Genomic DNA, 18,133 nt, shown 5'->3' with positions numbered 1-18,133 from the left:
AGAAGAAGAGAGGCTTTCTTTATACTCTGGGCAATAGCTCAGCCAATGAAAAGCCACCATACTATGAACTCCCAGTTCACTCCAATGGACTTGTAATTTATAACAGCCTTCCCAACTTACCCATTTCCTCCTTAAAAAAGCATGCCTCTCCTTTTATTCCCTCTGATTTGCCTGGGTTTTGCCAGTTTATTGGTTTTTATTTTTTAAAGATTTTGTTTATTTATTCATGAAAGACGTAGAGAGAGAAAGGCAGAGAAACAGGCAGAGGGAGAAGCAGGCTCCCTAGGGGGAGCCCCATGTGGGACTTGATCCCAGGACCCCGGGATCACGCCCTGAGCCTAAGGCAGACACTCAACTGCTGAGCCACCCAGGTGTCCCTTGCCAGTTTATTTGCCCTGGATTGCAATTCTTTTATTCCTAAAAAGCCTATCTTTTTTCTTTTTTAATAGTCATGTTTTTAGGTAATCTCCATACCCAACATAGGAGTTAAACTCATGATCCCAAGATCAAGAGTCACATGCTCTACCAACTAAGCCAGCCAGGCACCCCTAAATAAGCCCATCTTTTGCTGGTAAAATAACCGGAAATTTTTATTTTTATTATTATTTTTTAAGATCTATTTTAGATAGAGAGTGCGAGCAGGGGGAAGGACAGAGAGAGAGGAAGAGAATGGTCAAAAGCCTGTCAGAGTTAGGGCTTAATCCCAGGATCCTGAAATCATGACCTGAGCCAAAATCAAGAATCAGAGGCTCAAAGGACTGAGCACAATCCAGGCACCCCCTGGCAGTTTTGTGGGGTTTTTTAAAAAGATTTTATTTATTCATTTGAGAGACAGAGAGTGAGCAAAAGCAAGGGAAGAGGTAGCAGAAAAGGGAGAAGTAGACTCCCTACTGAGCAGGGAGCCCAATGCAGGGCTCAATCCCAGGACCGTGGGATCACGACCTAAGCCGAAAGCAGATGCTTAAGCAACTGAGCCACCCAGGCACCCTGGCAGTTTTTATTTTCAAGATTAAAAAACAAAATATGATCCTCGCACCCTATCATATACAAAGTTACATGGGTTTGAGGAGCTTTGTGTCAGGAACCTGAGGCAGAGACCAAGTATATTTTATTATGTCATTGCTTGCTAAAATAACATAGCCAAAAAAAAAAAAAAAAAAGACCAAATTCTTAGCACATACACAATTCTTCTGTGCTTAATCCACTTTTTGTCAAAGGCCTTTATATAAGAAATAAATGTAAGTAAGGTTATTCATCATAAAAGCATCAGAAAGAATTGAGCTGATGGACATTACTAAGAAGGCCATGCTTTCATACTGCAAGGAACAAGTCACTTCTCAAATACAGGTAGAAAGAGCAAGGCCAGCATGCAACTGTCATCAGCTCTAACTCTGATGAAGCATACCTCTTGCTTAGCAAGCTATCACTCCATCCACTGAAGACAGCGTAGCAAGTACAGAGCCAGTAGAGATGAGAAAGTAGACAGAAGTGGCAGCTAGGCAGGACCAAACTCATCAGCTGGATCCCAACACTGTAAGATCCAGGCTCCTGCCTTCTCTATACCACAGGTGGTAAGGCCCTGATTAGCCTAATCTACTAAATTCAAAAATGCAAAAGACTGAAACGGACACTAGAATATAGGTTTATTAATCTACAATGATAAATAAAACCCAAGCCTAAACAGTCTGGCCAGGAGGGGTGATTCACTCTGTCCCTGGACATCAAGACACATGAAAAAACAATTGTGATCAGGTACTTCACTAAAACAAGAATTAAAAATGATGAATTCAATGAACCAGCAATCATATTTCTTGGTATCTACCCAATAAGTTATGTCCACACAAGAGCTGGCACACAGATTTTCTTTAATAGATTTTATTTATTTATTCATGAAAGACAGAGAGAGAGGCAGAGATACAGCAGAGGGAGAAGCAGGCTCCATGCAAGAAGCCTGATGCAGAACTCAATCCCGAGACTCCGAGATCACGCCCTGAGCCAAAGGCAGATACTCAACTGCTGAGCCACCCAGGCATCCCCACACAGATATTTATAGCAGCTTTCTTCATAATTGCCACAACTGGAAGCATGGACAAACTGTGATACCTCCAGACAATGGAATATTATTTAGCATTAAAAAGAAATGAGCTATCAAGCCATAAAAAGATAAGGAGGAAATTTAAATGCACATTACTAAGTGGCAGGAAAAAAAGGCAAAACTATAGAGACAATGATCAGGGGTTACCAGGTTTAGGGAGGAGGAAGAGATGAACAGGCAAAGCACAGAGAATTGTTAGCCCATTGAAACTATCTTATGCAATATTATAATGGTGGATGAAGTCATTGTACGTTTGTCATAATCCATAAAATGTACACCACCCAGAGTGGAAGTCTAATGTAAATAACAGACTTTGGGTGATTATGAGAAATACAGAATCTTCCATCTCTATTAAGCAATGTTACTAATCTGATTCATTTGATGTTGGTCTTCACAAAATTACTCTCCTCAGAGAGGGCACATGTTTAGAGCCTTCATCTACTGACAACAGCTCATAGCTGAAACAAAGTCAAAGTTTCGATATCTCCGTGGCTGAAATCACACAATTACAAGATTTGTCTAAACTGCCTCAGGTTCTCTGAAATTATGAAGTAGGTTTGTCTTCAGCGCTATCCTAAGGCAGTTGTGCTCTAGGAACATGTCATTGTCACCTGGAAGCAGTCTTTTGCTTTTGTATTCTGTATGTCTAAAAAAACATTTGCAATAATTTATAATTTAAAAAAAATCAGGGAAAAGAAAACTAGGTGCAGGGAGATTAAAACCCATTAACAAGGGATCCCTGGGTGGCGCAGCGGTTTAGCGCCTGCCTTTGGCCCAGGGCACAATCCTGGAGACCCGGGATCGAATCCCACGTCGGGCTCCCGGTGCATGGAGCCTGCTTCTCCCTCTGTCTGTGTCTCTGCCTGTCTCTCTCTCTCTGTGTGACTATCATAAATAAATAAAAATTGAAAAAAAAAACCATTAACAAAAAGGGGGTGATCGGGAGGAGGGATAAGAAGCACTTAAAAAGCAGAGAATTACTGAAAAAATAGCAATGTCGTACAAAATCTAGCTCTGGCCTTCCTTGCAACAAGAAAAAGATGCAATTCTCTTGACCAGTAGTAGAAACTTTTGTTTGGGGTGCCTGGGTGGCTCAGTCGGTGAAATGTCTGCACTCGGCTCAGGTCACGATCCCAGGGTCCTGGGGTCAAGCCCCGTATCAGGGCTCTCACTCTGCCCCTTGCCCCGCCCCCCACTTGTCCTGTCTCTATCTCTCTCTTAAATAAACAGATTTAAAATAAAATAGATTAAAATAAAATAAAATAAAATAAAACAGATTTAAAATAAAATAAAAGATTTTATAAAAGAAGAAATTTCATTAGAAGAAAACATTTCCCTGTCCCTAAGCTGATAGTCAATTGTCCCAAGAGTGCTTGGATAAGGAGCATCAAATTAGCTAATGATGAACACATCCTACCTGGTAACAGCTTTACCACATATTCACTGGTGTTGCACAAGTGGCTATTTCTAAGGAATAAACACTCAACCATTCTCAAAAGTGTGGAATCAGAATCTTCGAGAGAGCATGCTAAAAAAATGAGTCCTAAGCCATAACTCCAGCCTACTCAATTAGAATCTCTGGATATAGGGCACCTGGGTGGCTCAGTGGTTGAATGTCTGCCTTTGGCTCAGGTCATGATCCCGGGATCCTGGGATCAAGTTCCGCATCAGGCTCCCTGAGGGGAGCCTGCTTCTCCCTCTACCTATGTCTGTCTCTCATGAACAAAATCTTTAAAAAAAAAGAATCTCTGGATATAGAATCTGAGAATTTCTATTTCTATTTTATTTTTTTAAAGGCTTAAAACGTATTTTAATAAGTTGATGCTGCATTACTGCTCCATTTCTCAGAAAAACTCCAAAGGTATCAGGGACCAATCAAACATGGTACACCAATAAAAAAAAATGCAAAGCATAACTACCTAAGATAGGCAAGGCTAAGAGCTACTGTCTGACCTTCAGCATACAGCAACCCTGTTCCCAAGATTGTACTAGGACTATCAAAAGCTGTGAACAGCATCATAGACATAAAAGGGCCATTCCTGGGTTGTCCTTACCCAGAAAAAAGATGGAGGCAACTTAACACAAGATTTTTTAAAGATACACTAAAATGAAAATCTCTAAGAGAAAGGTCTTCCTTAGAACATGAAGAGGTAATATACTGGATATAACAGAATCATATGTATGTTGTCTGTGACCTCTGTGGACATTTGCCTGAATTCCCACCTGTGAGTGAATGAAATGGGGCTAAGGTCATAGGGGGATGTTTGTTTTTGTGGTATATGTGGCAGTGTCTATGGGGTTGGAGGATATAAGAATGAGAAAGCAAAAAGAACAGGATGGACAAGAATGGAATGATCAAGATTAATGGGGGCTCTAACTGGATCCATTTTGCTATGGTTCCACACCTTCCCCCCTCCAAGACCCTCAACAATCACATGAGACTTCAGGAATGCACCACACAGAATCAATTAGTTAAACGATATACCACACAGAACTGATTTGTTAAATATCGCCCCTCCCTTGCCTTCAGCCTCCAGTAAACTCCCTCAAAGTAGTACAGGCAAGGAAGACCTAACTATTGGGAGGAATCCCTAACACTTTTCCAGGGCAGAATTCTGGCTAGTCCAAAAAGGGTCCTGCTTTTAAGGGTTTTGGGGAAACTAGACATTGAAATTTTTATTAGTATCGGCGACGTTTGTTTGGAGCAAATTCAGCTCCAGGAGCTGCACAGTTGAATGCAGGAGGGTTCCACCAATTGCCCCAATTCCTTCCATTGTAGCAGCCTAGCCAAAGCGTTCAGTTATTGGTGGGGTCAATCCCAAGGTTCCATCTGGTATCATAGTGGCAGGTCCTGGAGGAGCTGGGGTACCAGCTGGCACTGGAGCAGGGGGCATGGCACCTCTATTGTTTATGCCCATAGCACCTCACATAGCCATCTGCCCCATCCGTATCTCCTGTTCTCTCACATCAGAGAATGTTCCCTTGAATCCTTCCTGCTGTCGCCGCATCATTTCTTCCCGTTGCCGCTGCATCTCTTCCTCTCGGCGCCTGCACTCCTCCTCTTGCCTGAGCTCCAGTTGCTTTTGTTTTTGCACTTCTTGGTTGTGCAGCTCTTCCATCCTCCTAAGTTCTTCTTGACGCCTCATCAAATCCTGTCTCATTAGCATGACCTGGTGCTCATGGCGAGCAGCCTCCATCTCCATCTCCAGCTTCTCATGAGTTTCCTTGATGTTGCAGTCCACTTGGTCCTGCTGCTGCTTCTCCATCTCAATCAGTGCCTCCCAGCGCATGGCATCCTCATACTCAGAGGAGCCAGGCTGTGCAAATCTGGGTGGCTGCTCTCGCTCCTTGTGAAATTGCTGATTCTTTATAACCAGTTTCTCTGGAAGTCCCTCTTCATCATCCAACTGGTCCATGGGCTCCACAGTCACAGGCCGAGGAAATGCGATTAGCAGGAAGGAGCCTTCGCTGTACCTGTCCAGAGCTTTCCGAGCAGCTGGCTTCCCTGAGAATTCAACAATGCCTTTTCCTGAGGGCCTTCCTCGATCATCCACGATGACTACAGCCCTCTCCACCTGGCCAAACACGGAAAAGGCTTCCTCCAGCAGTTCATTGGAAACATACTGAGGAAGGTTTCAGACTGTAAGGGATGCACTACGGCAGGCAAAGCGCACACGCAGCTGCTTTCCACAAAGTGACACGTTGTCCAATTCTACTTTGGCAATCTCCGCTAAGGTCGTGTTTCCAAGCAGATAAAGCCAAAGCCCTTATCCTTATGAATGAAGACTTCGTCTGCTTTCCCATATTTCTCAAATAGTTTCCTCATCTCCTCTTCAGTGATATCAGGAGGAAGATTGCCCACAAAGAGCCAGCTATGTTGGGTGAAGGTCTTCTCTCCTGGTTTCCTAAAATTCTTCAGGTCAATAGTCAAGCCTTCATTTTGGCTGCTGGCTTGTTGCCCATTTGCAGGTATTGCTGGCGGTGGTGGCTGCTGCTGTTGCTGCTGGTGGTGCTGCTGGTGGTGATGCTGATGATGCTTCCTTGGAGTATGGCTTTGCTTCTCCAAGTTAAAGGTTTTATTGCTCTGCATTTTTGCACCCCGCTACCGACTGTTCTCTCCTCAGAGTAACGGCGACACTACACGGCCTCTACCATCCCCGAGAATTTATATTTTTAACAAGTACCCCAGGCACACTGCATTAGACTTCCCTTCTTCAACAGATGTTATCTTGGCTAGGTTTCTAATTACAGTGAAATGACAACAATTTCAAACTAAGAGAAGGTATAATATATTGCTAATCCAAATATAAGGCACAGGGTTGAGAAGGATAAAGTTTAATTTATTAACAACCACACTTTCTGGCCCTGAGGGCTGTAAATTAATAGATTTTTAAATTTATACATAAATTTCCTGACAGATGACAATGAGTACCACACTCTAACAAAAATCAATATTCCATGATGATTTTCCTATAGATAGAAATGAAGTTGTTCTGAGAAAAGAGTTTTTTTTTTTTTCTGATTCACAACAATAAGAACAGCAAAACCAATAATATCTAACATTTAAAAAGCTCTTACTTTCTACCAGGCATAGGTCTAAATGCTTTATATATATTAATTCACTGAATCCTCATAATGACCCTTCAAAGTAGAGGGCCATCCACATTAGTGCAAATGTGAGCTACAGAAATACCACTCAGGAGCAATCATTCTCTCTCAGGAAGCAATCCCACATCTGTCCAAAGCCTCAAACAAGTACACACTTGAGTACCAAATTTTTTGCATCTATAAATATGGAATGACCAGGGGCCTAAAACACTTGAAGTTACAAATTACCAAGTGCCTATCACTCCTATAATAAAATCTGCCACCAGTTTTAAGCAGGGCTACACACCAGTAATAAATAAGCTATAAAAAGCATCCTGAAATAATTAAATGCATTACTTAAGTTACACTATTTATGATTTTTCATCTGAATTCTATCATGTGTCTGTCAAAGACAACAACTTTGGGTGGTTTTTGTTTTTTTAAGATTTTATTCATTTATTAGAGAGAGAGAGAGAGAGAGACCACAAGCAGGGGGAGCAGCAGGCAGAGGGAGAGAAGCAGGCTCCCCCCTGAGCAAAGAGCCCTACATGGGGCTCCATCCCAGGACCCTGGGATCATCACCTAAGCCGAAGGCAGATGCTTAACCAACTGAGCCACCCAGGCACCCCAACAACTTTGGCTTTAACACAATGTTTAAATGTTCTTCTAGACAACAAGTAGTAACTTTAGCCATTTCTTCCATCAACTCTCAGAACATGAAAACATATCCTGTCATCACCACATTTAAACACACATATACATTTCTATTTGCTGTGGTAGGAGGACAAAAGCATGATTATCTGAAAATTTCTCAAAGAACAGCACTGTTATACATATTTCATGTAGAAATTTGCTACCAAATAATTTGTGTTGACTCTGATTCTCAATATACGTATTAGTTCAATAAAAGCTGTGAAATACTTTAGAGGCACCTGGCTGGCTCAGTCCATAGAGCATGTGACTCTTGATCTCAGGGAAGTGAGTTCAGGCCCCACGCTGGGCACAGAGATCACTTAAAAAAAAAAAAAAAAACCTTGGGTAATATAACTCAACTCATTAATAATGTCAAAAACCTAAAGTGGATAAATAAATGCTACAAAAGCCTTAAAATGTTAAATAAACAACTTTCTTCTTTGGCAAAAAAAAAAAAAAAAGTATAACAGTAACAGACTCAGATTTTCTTTATATGAGGGAATAAGAAACTCACATCTAAAATTAATAAAAAAAAGGGGCACTTAGGTGGCTCAGTTGGATAAGCATCTGACTCTTGGTTTCAGCTCAGGTTATGATCTCAGGGTCATGAGATCAAGGCCACTGGCATGGAGCCTACTCTCCCTCTGCCCCTGCCCCTCCCCCCCCATCCCATATCACCCTCACTCACATGCACATGCTCTCTTAAAAAAAAAATTAAATATAAAAATAAAATACATAAAATTAATCAAGACAAAGGATAGTGCAGAATTTTAATGGTATAAACAGGTTAAAACACCTAAAATTTTGCTGAAATAAGTCAGACAGAGAAAAACAAATATCATGACTTCACAAGGAATCTAAAAATTGAAATAAACCAAGCAGAAACAGACCCATAGAGAACTGATGGTTTCCTTGAAGGAAGGGGTATTTGGGGGGATGGGAAAGATGGCTGAAGGGGAGTGGGAGGTACAGGCTTCCAGTTATGGAATGAGCGAGTCATGGAGATGAAAGGTCAGGGTAGGGAATACAGTTAATGGTATTGTAGTAGCACTGTATTGTACGGTGACAAATGGTGGCTACACTTGCAGTGAGCATAGCATAACTACAGAGTTGTCCAATCGCTCTGTTGTACACCTGTGCATGTCAACCACACTAAAAAAGGAAGACCTATCATTTTGAAGGACTATATGATTACCCATTTTAAAGAATAGAAGCATGCCACCTTAGGAGTAATCTTCAAAGACTATAAACCACAAAGTTAATTAGGACAAAGTTTTTCAATAATCTGGTTTATTGATTGGCTTACATAAACCATAAAAGAACTCTATTTGCCAACGTAATATGAATCAAAATTTGAGTTTGTTTTTTTTTTGTTTTTTTATTTTTTTTATTTTTTATTTTTCAAAATTTGAGTTTGAAGTGTACATACTAAAAAAAAATGAAGTGTACATACTATTCTGTAAGAAAATGTTACTTTTTCGAGATACATGGTGAAGTATTTAGAGATGAAATGCTACTGTGCATATCATTTTGTTTAAAATGCTTAGGCAAAAAATTAAAAGTGATGAAGCAAATAAGGCAGAATGTTAGCAATGTTAAATTGACATACAAGTATATACAAGTATTCCTTATACTATTCTCTGCTCTATGTTTGAAACTTTTATAACAAGTACTAAAAAAATACACGTCCTCCTTAAACCTATTCTAATTCTAGGAATTAATATATATAAACAAATATAGCTGTGTCAACTAAAAATAGCCTAGAAACAACAACCAGCCCATCAGGAATTAACACCCCTAGAGGTCAGGTTATGGCCTCCAAATACTATTGGCCACTTAAAAAAAAAAAAAAAAAGCAGGCCTTTGGAGAAATTGCCTTGTGAGATGTGGGCACCTGGGTGGCTCAACTGGTTAAGCGTCTCCTTCAGCTCAGACCATGATCTCAGGGGCCTGGGATCGAGTCCAGCATCCGGCTCCCTGCTCAGTGGGGAGTCCACTTCTCCCTCTCCTGCCTCTTTCTCCCTAATAAATAAATAAAATCTTTTTTTTTTTTTTTAAAAAAAAAAAAGGACTCATAAATCAATCTGAAGGGATTCCTGCTGGCCAAATAAGGGACAATTTGAGCATCATTAAGGATAACAGCAATGGACTCAAACAGATCAAATATGCTTAAACCCATGACTTTATAAAGATTTTTAAAAATTCACTGGTTTTCTAAGTCAATCAATTCATCTTAATGAAGACTAATAAATAAAAGGAAAAAAATCTAACATTTATCTCCTGCCTTTCAAGCACCCAATTATTTTGGAAAGCATGGAATTAACACAAATTTTCCACGATATAAGCTGTCCATCAGAAGAATGATAAAAGAAAATTATTAGAATTCTACCATTTTGACAACCCCTAATAATCCATATAAAAATGTTCATCAAGAGCTGCTAACATCACAAACAGTGATACTGCCAGACATTATGTGCCTCCTGACTGAAGTACACATCAACTAAAGAATATTCATCAACTAAAAAAAAAAAGAGACATCAAGCCTAAATCTAATAGACCCTATATAAAACTACGAATTTATAGGAAATGTACAGACAGAAGCACATGTTAACGACATCATGTGGATGTAATCAGAAGAATCCAAAACATGGGAAATTTTAGAAGACAAACACAATTTTTTCAAACCAAATGTAAGGAAGAAAAAAGGAATGTGGAAGATCAATCTAGGAAATCCCATATGCAGCCAACAGGAGTGCCAGAAAGAAAAAGCAGGAAAAATGGAAGGGTAAAAATTATCCAAGATAATCTTGGAAGAAAACATCTCATAACTGAAGAGATACATGTGACCTCAATTAAATAGGCTTAATCAAGAAAACACCTACAACCAATCAGTGAAAAAAACACCCACCAGCTGGACACTACTGCTTTTCATCCTAAGTCCTTAGGCACTATATTTTACCACACTCATATATTATTTTGATACTAAACAAACAAACAAACAAAAAAAGGAAACAGCAGCAAGGCTTCAAAGTTGGCCCAGAAGATTAGTGAGTGCTGTCACTAAATGAAACTATAAGAAAATATTGTTATATAAGTATATTAAAAACATCATCCAAGACCTAAAAAAAAAAAAATCTGCCTTTTTTTTTTTCTAAAGATTTTATTTATTTGAGAGACACAGATAGAGGGAGAGAGAGAGAACGTGTAAGCATGAGTAGGGTGAGAGTAGAGAGAGAAGCAGACTCCCACTGAGCAGGGACCAGTATCATGACCTGAGTTGAAGGCAAGTGCTCAACCGACTGAGCCATCCAGGCACCCTTTTTTTTTTCTTTCATCATGGGAATTATAATGGTCCTCTAAAACACAAGGAAAGTGGTGCCTGGGTGGCTTAGTCAGCTAAGCATCTGCCTTCAGCTCAGGTCATGATCTCAGGGTCCTGGGATTGAGTCCCACATAGGTCTCCCTGCAGGGAGCCTGCTTCTCCCTCTGCCTATGTCTCTGCCCCTCTGTCTCTCATGAATAAATAAACAAAATCTTAAAAATAAATAAATAAATAAATAAATAAATAAATAATATCTCCATAAGAACTTAGAAGAAATATGTTTCAACTATTATATTTAAAATTAACATTGTTACTACAGAATAAATGGAAACCAAAATACTGTAGGGCCATTTACTTTAGTCACTGTATATAGGTAGACAGTAATACCAGATTTGTTAGTATAAAAATATTACAAAACAATAACTAAGGGCAAAGAACCATGAAGACAATTACCCAAGAAGGAATAAAAATATAATGTATATATTGATTGATCTGCAGCAACTCCAAGTATATGGATACAATATCCAGTAATGAATATATAATTTTAAGCATATAAATGTATATTTTTTATATAAATGTATATTAATCAAAGATCTACTGATACTATTTCATTAATTAAATCAGTTAACCATCACATGATACAAATTAATTTAGAAAAAGTGCTTCCTCACTCCTACATTAATAAAACAATTCTAATCAGACTCTTCAAATACAGTTATAACATGTTTGAAGTTAGCATCTGACTATATTCACTAAGGATGCTTTTAGAATACCTCACACAATTATCTAGGCTATATCAGTTTCCTATTGCTGCTATACAACCATACAAATTTTTTTTTAAGATTTTTTATTTATCTAGGAGAGACAGCAGAGTGAGCAAGGGAACTCAAGTAGCGGGAAGGGGGAGTGGCAGAGGGAGAGGGAGAAGTAGGCTCCCTGCTGAGCAGGGAGCTGGACATAACTTAATCCCAGGACCCTGAAATCATGACCTGAGCCAAAGAAAAGATGCTTAACTGACTGAGCTGCCCAGGCACCCCCACAAATTTATTGTCCTACAGTTTTGGAGGTCAGAACTGAAGACAGGGTGCCTAAGTGGCTCAGTTGATTGAGCATCTGCCTTCAGCTCAGGTCATGATCTCAGGGTCCTGGGACCCAGCCCCATGGCAAGCTCCCTGCTCAGTGGGGAGTCTGCTTTTCTTTCTTCCACTATTCCCCCCCCCCCGCCCCCCGCTCATGCTCTCTGGGTGTTTCTCTCTCTCTCAAATGAATAAATAAAATCTTTAAAAGAGAAGAAAAAGAAGCCTGAGGACAGTCTCACTGAACTAAAATCAAGGTGTTGCAGAGCTGTGTTCCCTTTCAGAGATTACAGAGGAGAATTTGTTGCCTTGCATTCTCCAGCTTCTAGAGGCTGCACACTTTCTTTGGCTTGACCCCCATCCATCTTCAAAGCCCACACTGGCCAGTCGAAACTTTCCTTTTTTTTTTTTTTTAATTTTTTTTTTTTCGAAACTTTCTTAGAACACTCCATCCCTGCACTTCCCTCTTCTGCTTCTACTTCCAAGGATCCTCGGGATTACACTGAGCCCACCTGGATAATCTCCCTATCCTAAAGTCAGGTGATTAGCAACCCTAATTCTTCTTTGCCATGTACCTGAACATAATGCTTTCAAGTCTTGGGACATCTTTGTTCTAAGGGGAGGAAATAAAACAGATGAACATAGGGACAGGGAAGGAAAAATAAAATAAGATAAAAACATATGCCCATTACAGCATATCCTCTTCACTTAAACACTTTTTAAAATCTGCATATGGTGGCTCCTGGGTGGCACAGTTGGTTAAGCATCCAACTCTTGCTTTCAGCTCAGATCATAGTCTCAGGGTTGTGGGACCAAGCCCCACGTCAGCACAGTGTTCAGTACAGTCTGCTTGAGACTTTGATTTTATCTCCCTTTCCCTCTGCCCCTCCCCACCAAGCACATGCTCACACATACTTGCGCTCTCTCTCTGAAATAAATATTTTTTAAATTAAAATTAAAAAATGAAAAAAAAAACCTGGATATGATACTATGCATATCAAGAAACCTGAACATGATCTCAGGAAATTAAATTTCCAACCCAAGCCATTTGCAAAACATTACAATTGCTTTCCTTCTTTTTTAAGTAAATTTTTAAAATGTAGTGTTAGCTACAACAATAGCTAATACTATGTGCCGATAACTAGTCTAAATGCTTCAAACACCTTCATTTATTTATTTATCACAACAGCCCTACAACATCCAGTGAAACAGCCCCAGGAGTAATTACTAAATCTGTGTTCAATTTCTTTGCATCTTTGTACTAATTTCATCTGTTGACTTCTAAAAGAAATTCAAAGTAGCACCAATTGAGGTAAAGTAATAGAGAATGTCCCATATGATGAGATAATTAATAGAGTAAATACACAGAAGCTCTTTCTTTGCAGAACTATAATTTGAGGGGGAAAACTTGCCTGATAATAAATATATGTAGGAAATGTCAAACTAACAGGCAATTTAATAAGTGAAAATAATATGTACCACTTCATATTCCCTAAATTACCATGAAATAGCTTCCATCTGTATTACTGAATTTATGATGTGCTACTCCAATCTGCCTTTAGAAAGTGGGATTTATGCCCACCATCTGCTGAGAATACTAGCTTCTGGCAATTAGCCCTCAACTATGAGCCCACTTCTAAGAACTGTCTCCACTAAAAAATAGTGCCTGGCATCCCCTTTCCACTAAAAAAAAGTGCCTGGCATCCCCTTTCCACGATAGATCATCACAGGTATAAATGCCCAGCCCCTCTTCTCAGGAAAATCTCTGAAGGGCCACCCTGTCTTCAGAATTGCCCACAGGTCAGTTGAAACTTTTGTTCAGACTGTATCACAGGGGCACCTGGCTGGCTCAGTCAATGAAGCATGCAACTTTTCTTTTTTCTTTTTAATTCAAGTTAGTTAACATATAGTATTACTTGTTCCAGGCATAGAATTTAGTGATTCATCAGTTGCATATACCACCATTTCATCAAGTGCCCTCCTTAATGCCCATCTCCTAATTACCCATCCCACCAACCATCTCTCCTCCAGCAACCCTCAGTTTGTTCCCTATAGTTAAGAGTCTTTTATGGTTTCCCTCCCTCTCTGTTTTTATCTTACGTTATCTGTTTTTCCTTCCCTTCTGCTACATTCATCTGTTTTATTAAATTTCACATGAGTGAAGTCATATGGTATTCATCTTTCTCTAATTTTGCTTAGCTTAATACACTCTGATTCAATCCACATTATTGCAAATGGCAAGATTTCATTCTTTTTGATGGCTAATATTCCAGTGTGTGTATGTGTGTGCCCTTCTTTATCCATTCCTGCATGAATGGACATTTGGGCTCTTTCCATAGTTAGACTATTGAGGACATTGCTGGTATAAACACTGGGGTGTGTATACCCCTTCAAATCACTATCTTTGTTCCCTTTGGATAAATACCTAGTAGTGCAATTGCTGGATGTAGGGTAGCTCTAGTTTTAACTTTTTGAGGAACCTCTATATGAGCATGCAACTCTTGATCTCAGGGTTGTAATTTCAAGCCCCATGTTGGGTGTAGAGATTACTTAAAAGTAAAAACTTAAAAAAATAAAAAATAAAAAGCTTCTGCAGAGAGAAGGAAACAAAGGTAATCTATGGAACTGGAAAAGATATTTGCAAATGACATATCTGATAAAGGGTTAGTTTAAAAATGGGCAGAAGACACAAATAGACATTTCTCCAAAGAAGACATTCCAATGACCAACAGACCCATGAAAAGATGTTCAACACCCCTTGACATCAGGGAAATACAAATCACAACCACATTGCAATATCACCTCACACCTGTTGGAATGACTAACATCAAAACATAAGAAACAAGTGTTGGTGAGGATGTGGAGAAAAATGAACCCTCATGTACTTACTGTTGGTGGGAATGCCAAATGGTGCAGCCACTGTGGAAAATAGTATGGGAGGTTCCTCAAAAAGTTAAAAATAGACCTACCCTATGATCCAGTAATTCCACTACTGGGTATTTATCCAAAGAATACGAAACCATTAATTCAAAAAGATATGAGCATCCTTATGTTTACTGCAGCATTATTTACAATAGCCAAATTATGGAAGCAGCCCAAGTGTCCATCAGTTGACAAATGAATAAAAAAGAGGTGGTAGTACACACACACACACACACACACACACACACACACACACACACAATGGAATATTACTCAGCCATAAAAAAGAATGAAATCTTGCCATTTGCAACAACATGGATGGCTAGTGAGTAAATTGCTAAGTGAAGTAAGTCAGAGAAGACAAATACCATATGATTTTGCTACTATGTGGAATTTAAGGAACAAAACAAAGGAGTAAAGGGGGGGGAGAGAGAGAGATAAACCAAGAAACAGACTCTTAACCAAGGAGAACAATCTGATGGTTATCAGAAGGGAGATGGGTGGGGGGGATGGGTAAACTACATGAAGGAGATTAAGAATACACTTATCTTGACAAGCACTGAGTAACGCATAGGATTGTTGAATCACTATATGGTACGCTTGAAACCAACATAACAATATATGTAAACTATACTGAAATTAAAATAATAAATTTAAAAATAACACAATGATATTGACTAAAAGAAAAAAAAACCCTCTGTAACTATGTATGGTGATGGATGTTAATTAGACCTATCTTGGGATCATTTTGCAATATATACAAATATCAAGTTATTATTTTGTATACCTGAAACTAATATACTGTCATATGTCAATTATATCTCAATTAAAAAATGTAAACAAAATGATGCTACAGGGGGGTGCCTGGGTGGCTCAGTCAGTTAAGCATCTGCCTTTGGCTCAGGTCATGATCCTAGGGTCCTGGAGTAGAGCCCTGCATCAGGCTCCCTGCTCAATGGAGAATCTGCTTCTGTCTCTCCCTCAGCCCCTTCCCCCATTCATGCACCTGCTCTCTCTCTCTTTCTCTCTCAAATAAATAAAATCCTAAAAAAAAACTATAAAAAAACCCATAAATGTGTACCAAATAATACATGAAAAAAGATATCACAAAATCATATGCATATCAATTTAAACTGCTTTACTTACATATACACAGGGATTAGTGACAAAAGAAATTTCCAAAAATTCTTAGATTATTAGTTACTGTTTAAAGTTTACTCACAAGATATTTTAAGGTTAAATATAACATAGGAACACTAAAAAATTAGATAAGTGTAAAATTCAATAAAACCATAGAATACCACAGGATATTATTACCCAAACACAGTAATTGCATACAGGAAGCATCTATAAATTGGTTGTTAGTTTCTTCAAAATCATTGTTACAAAGCACTACAAAGAAACTCTAAAATAAATAAATACATACATGCACACACACACACAATTATAAATTACCTGCCACAGGAGGGACAATACCAGAAAATCGCACTGTTGCATGTTCTCCATTAACTTCAACTCGTCGACCAATGACATCTGATGTCAAAGTGTCATTCATTATCATGTAGCCAGAATCCAAATATGAGATCTATGAAGAAAATTTAAAAATTGACAAGGATTAATAAAGTCCTTTTAAAAAAAAATGTTTTTTTCAGGCAGCCCAGGTGGCTCAGAGGTTTAGCGCCGCCTTCAGCCCAGGGTGTAATCCTGGAGAGCCGGGATCAAGTCCCATGTCAGGCTCCCCCGTGGAGCCTGCTTCTCCCTCTGCCTGTGTCTCTGCCTCTCTCCCTCTCAATCTGTGTCTCTCATGAATAAATAAATAAATAAAATCTTTTTTAAAAAATGTTTTTTTTTTTCACTTCACTGAGACATCTTTGAGGTCAACACTCCTGGCCAACTTAGCCTTCATATTTTGGTGAAGAGAAGGGCCTATAGGTATAGGTGCCTCTAGGCATCAAATATTCACATAATTTGATTTTACTTTACTTTCTAATTGTATTTTGATAACATATTTTTTAAATGTTGCTTAACTCCAGTTAGCTCACATCACATAATTTGTCTATTCTGCCATTTACTGAAGGGTCTGAGGAGAGAATAGAAAAGAGGGAGATAAAAGTGATAGAGAATAGGGAAAGAAAACAGGCATATTGGCATTGTTATTTCTTCAGGAAGGGAGAAAAACTCAAACTCATAGATAAGGAAACAACACATATAATGAACAATAAATAATAAATTAAACTCTAGAGGCACCGGGCTAGCTCAGTTGGTGGAGCATGCAGTTCTTGATCTTGGGGTTGTGAGCTCAAGCTCCACGTTGGGCATAAAGCCTACAAAAAAAAATTAAACTCTAATAAAAATATAGAACCCCGGGATCCCTGGGTGGCGCAGCGGTTTGGCGCCTGCCTTTGGCCCAGGGCGCGATCCTGGAGACCCAGGATCGAATCCCACATCAGGCTCCCGGTGCATGGAGCCTGCTTCTCCCTCCGCCTGTGTCTCTGCCTCTCTCTCTCTCTGTGACTATCATAAATAAATAAAAAATTAAAAAAAAAAAAATATAGAACCCTAAAATTAAAGAGAAAGAGGAGGTCTTAAAGGGAGACTGAGTGAAAAGTATCCCCAATCTAGGGATGATAACTACGTCCAACCCCTAATTCATAGGAAAGCAGAAGACTCAGGAACATGCCAGGGTGTGGCTCCCCAAATCTAGACAGTGGGGAACCCTACTGTCAAATAAGTCTGTTTCTTCAACAAACAAAACACATCGAGGGAGAACAAACAGATTAAAAGAAACTTAAGAAATATGTCAATTAATTGCAATATATGGACTTTATGTGGATTCCAATTTTAAAAAACTATAAATGACTTTAAAGTAAAAGAAATTATGAGAATATTTAAAATTTGAACACCGACTAGATTTTATATTAAAGAATAACTGTTGAGGGCAGCCTGGGTGGCTCAGCGGTTTAGCGCCACCCTCAGCCCAGGGCCTGATCCTGGAGACCCGGGATCGAGTCCCACGTCAGGCTCCCTGCATGGAGCCTGCTTCTCCCTCTCCCTGTGTCTCTGCCTCTCTTTCTCTGTGTCTCTCATGAATAAATAAATAAAATCTTAAAAAAAATAAAGAATAACTGTTGGGACACCTGGGTGGCTTAGCAGTTGGGTGTCTGCCTTCAGCTCAGGGCATGATCCAGGAGTTCTGGGATCGAGGCCCTCATCGATCCCTGCGAGGAGCCTGCTTCTCTCCTTATGTCTCTGCCTCTCTCTGTGTGTCTTTCATGAATAAATAAATAAAAATCAATTTTAAAAAGATTCAATGAAATCCTTTTCAAAATACAAATCATATTTTTCATAGATCTAGAACAAATAATCCTAAAATTTGTATGGAACCACAAAAGACCCCAAATACCCAAACCAATCTTGAGAAAGACAAGCCTGGAGGTA

General features: G+C 39.2%; 1 protein-coding gene and 1 pseudogene across 4 annotated transcripts in view; both read right to left on the bottom strand.

Moving 5' to 3' along the window:
* TBCE (tubulin folding cofactor E) overlaps nucleotides 1–18,133 on the bottom strand; it is a 78,115-nt gene that overhangs the window by 44,960 nt on the left and 15,022 nt on the right. For all 4 annotated transcript variants that reach the window (XM_041750414.1, XM_041750418.1, XM_041750417.1 and 1 more), the window contains exon 2: nucleotides 16,151–16,280. In XM_041750414.1, the coding sequence (XP_041606348.1) occupies nucleotides 16,151–16,256 (106 nt within the window). In that variant the 5' untranslated portion in view covers nucleotides 16,257–16,280. The remainder of the gene's footprint in view (nucleotides 1–16,150; nucleotides 16,281–18,133) is intronic.
* Nucleotides 4,628–6,363, bottom strand: LOC121488126 (annotated as a pseudogene).

Source organism: Vulpes lagopus, chromosome 3, assembly GCF_018345385.1.
Source record: "Vulpes lagopus strain Blue_001 chromosome 3, ASM1834538v1, whole genome shotgun sequence".
Taxonomy (NCBI): domain Eukaryota; kingdom Metazoa; phylum Chordata; class Mammalia; order Carnivora; family Canidae; genus Vulpes; species Vulpes lagopus.
This window is presented reverse-complemented; position numbering and strand designations above follow the sequence as displayed.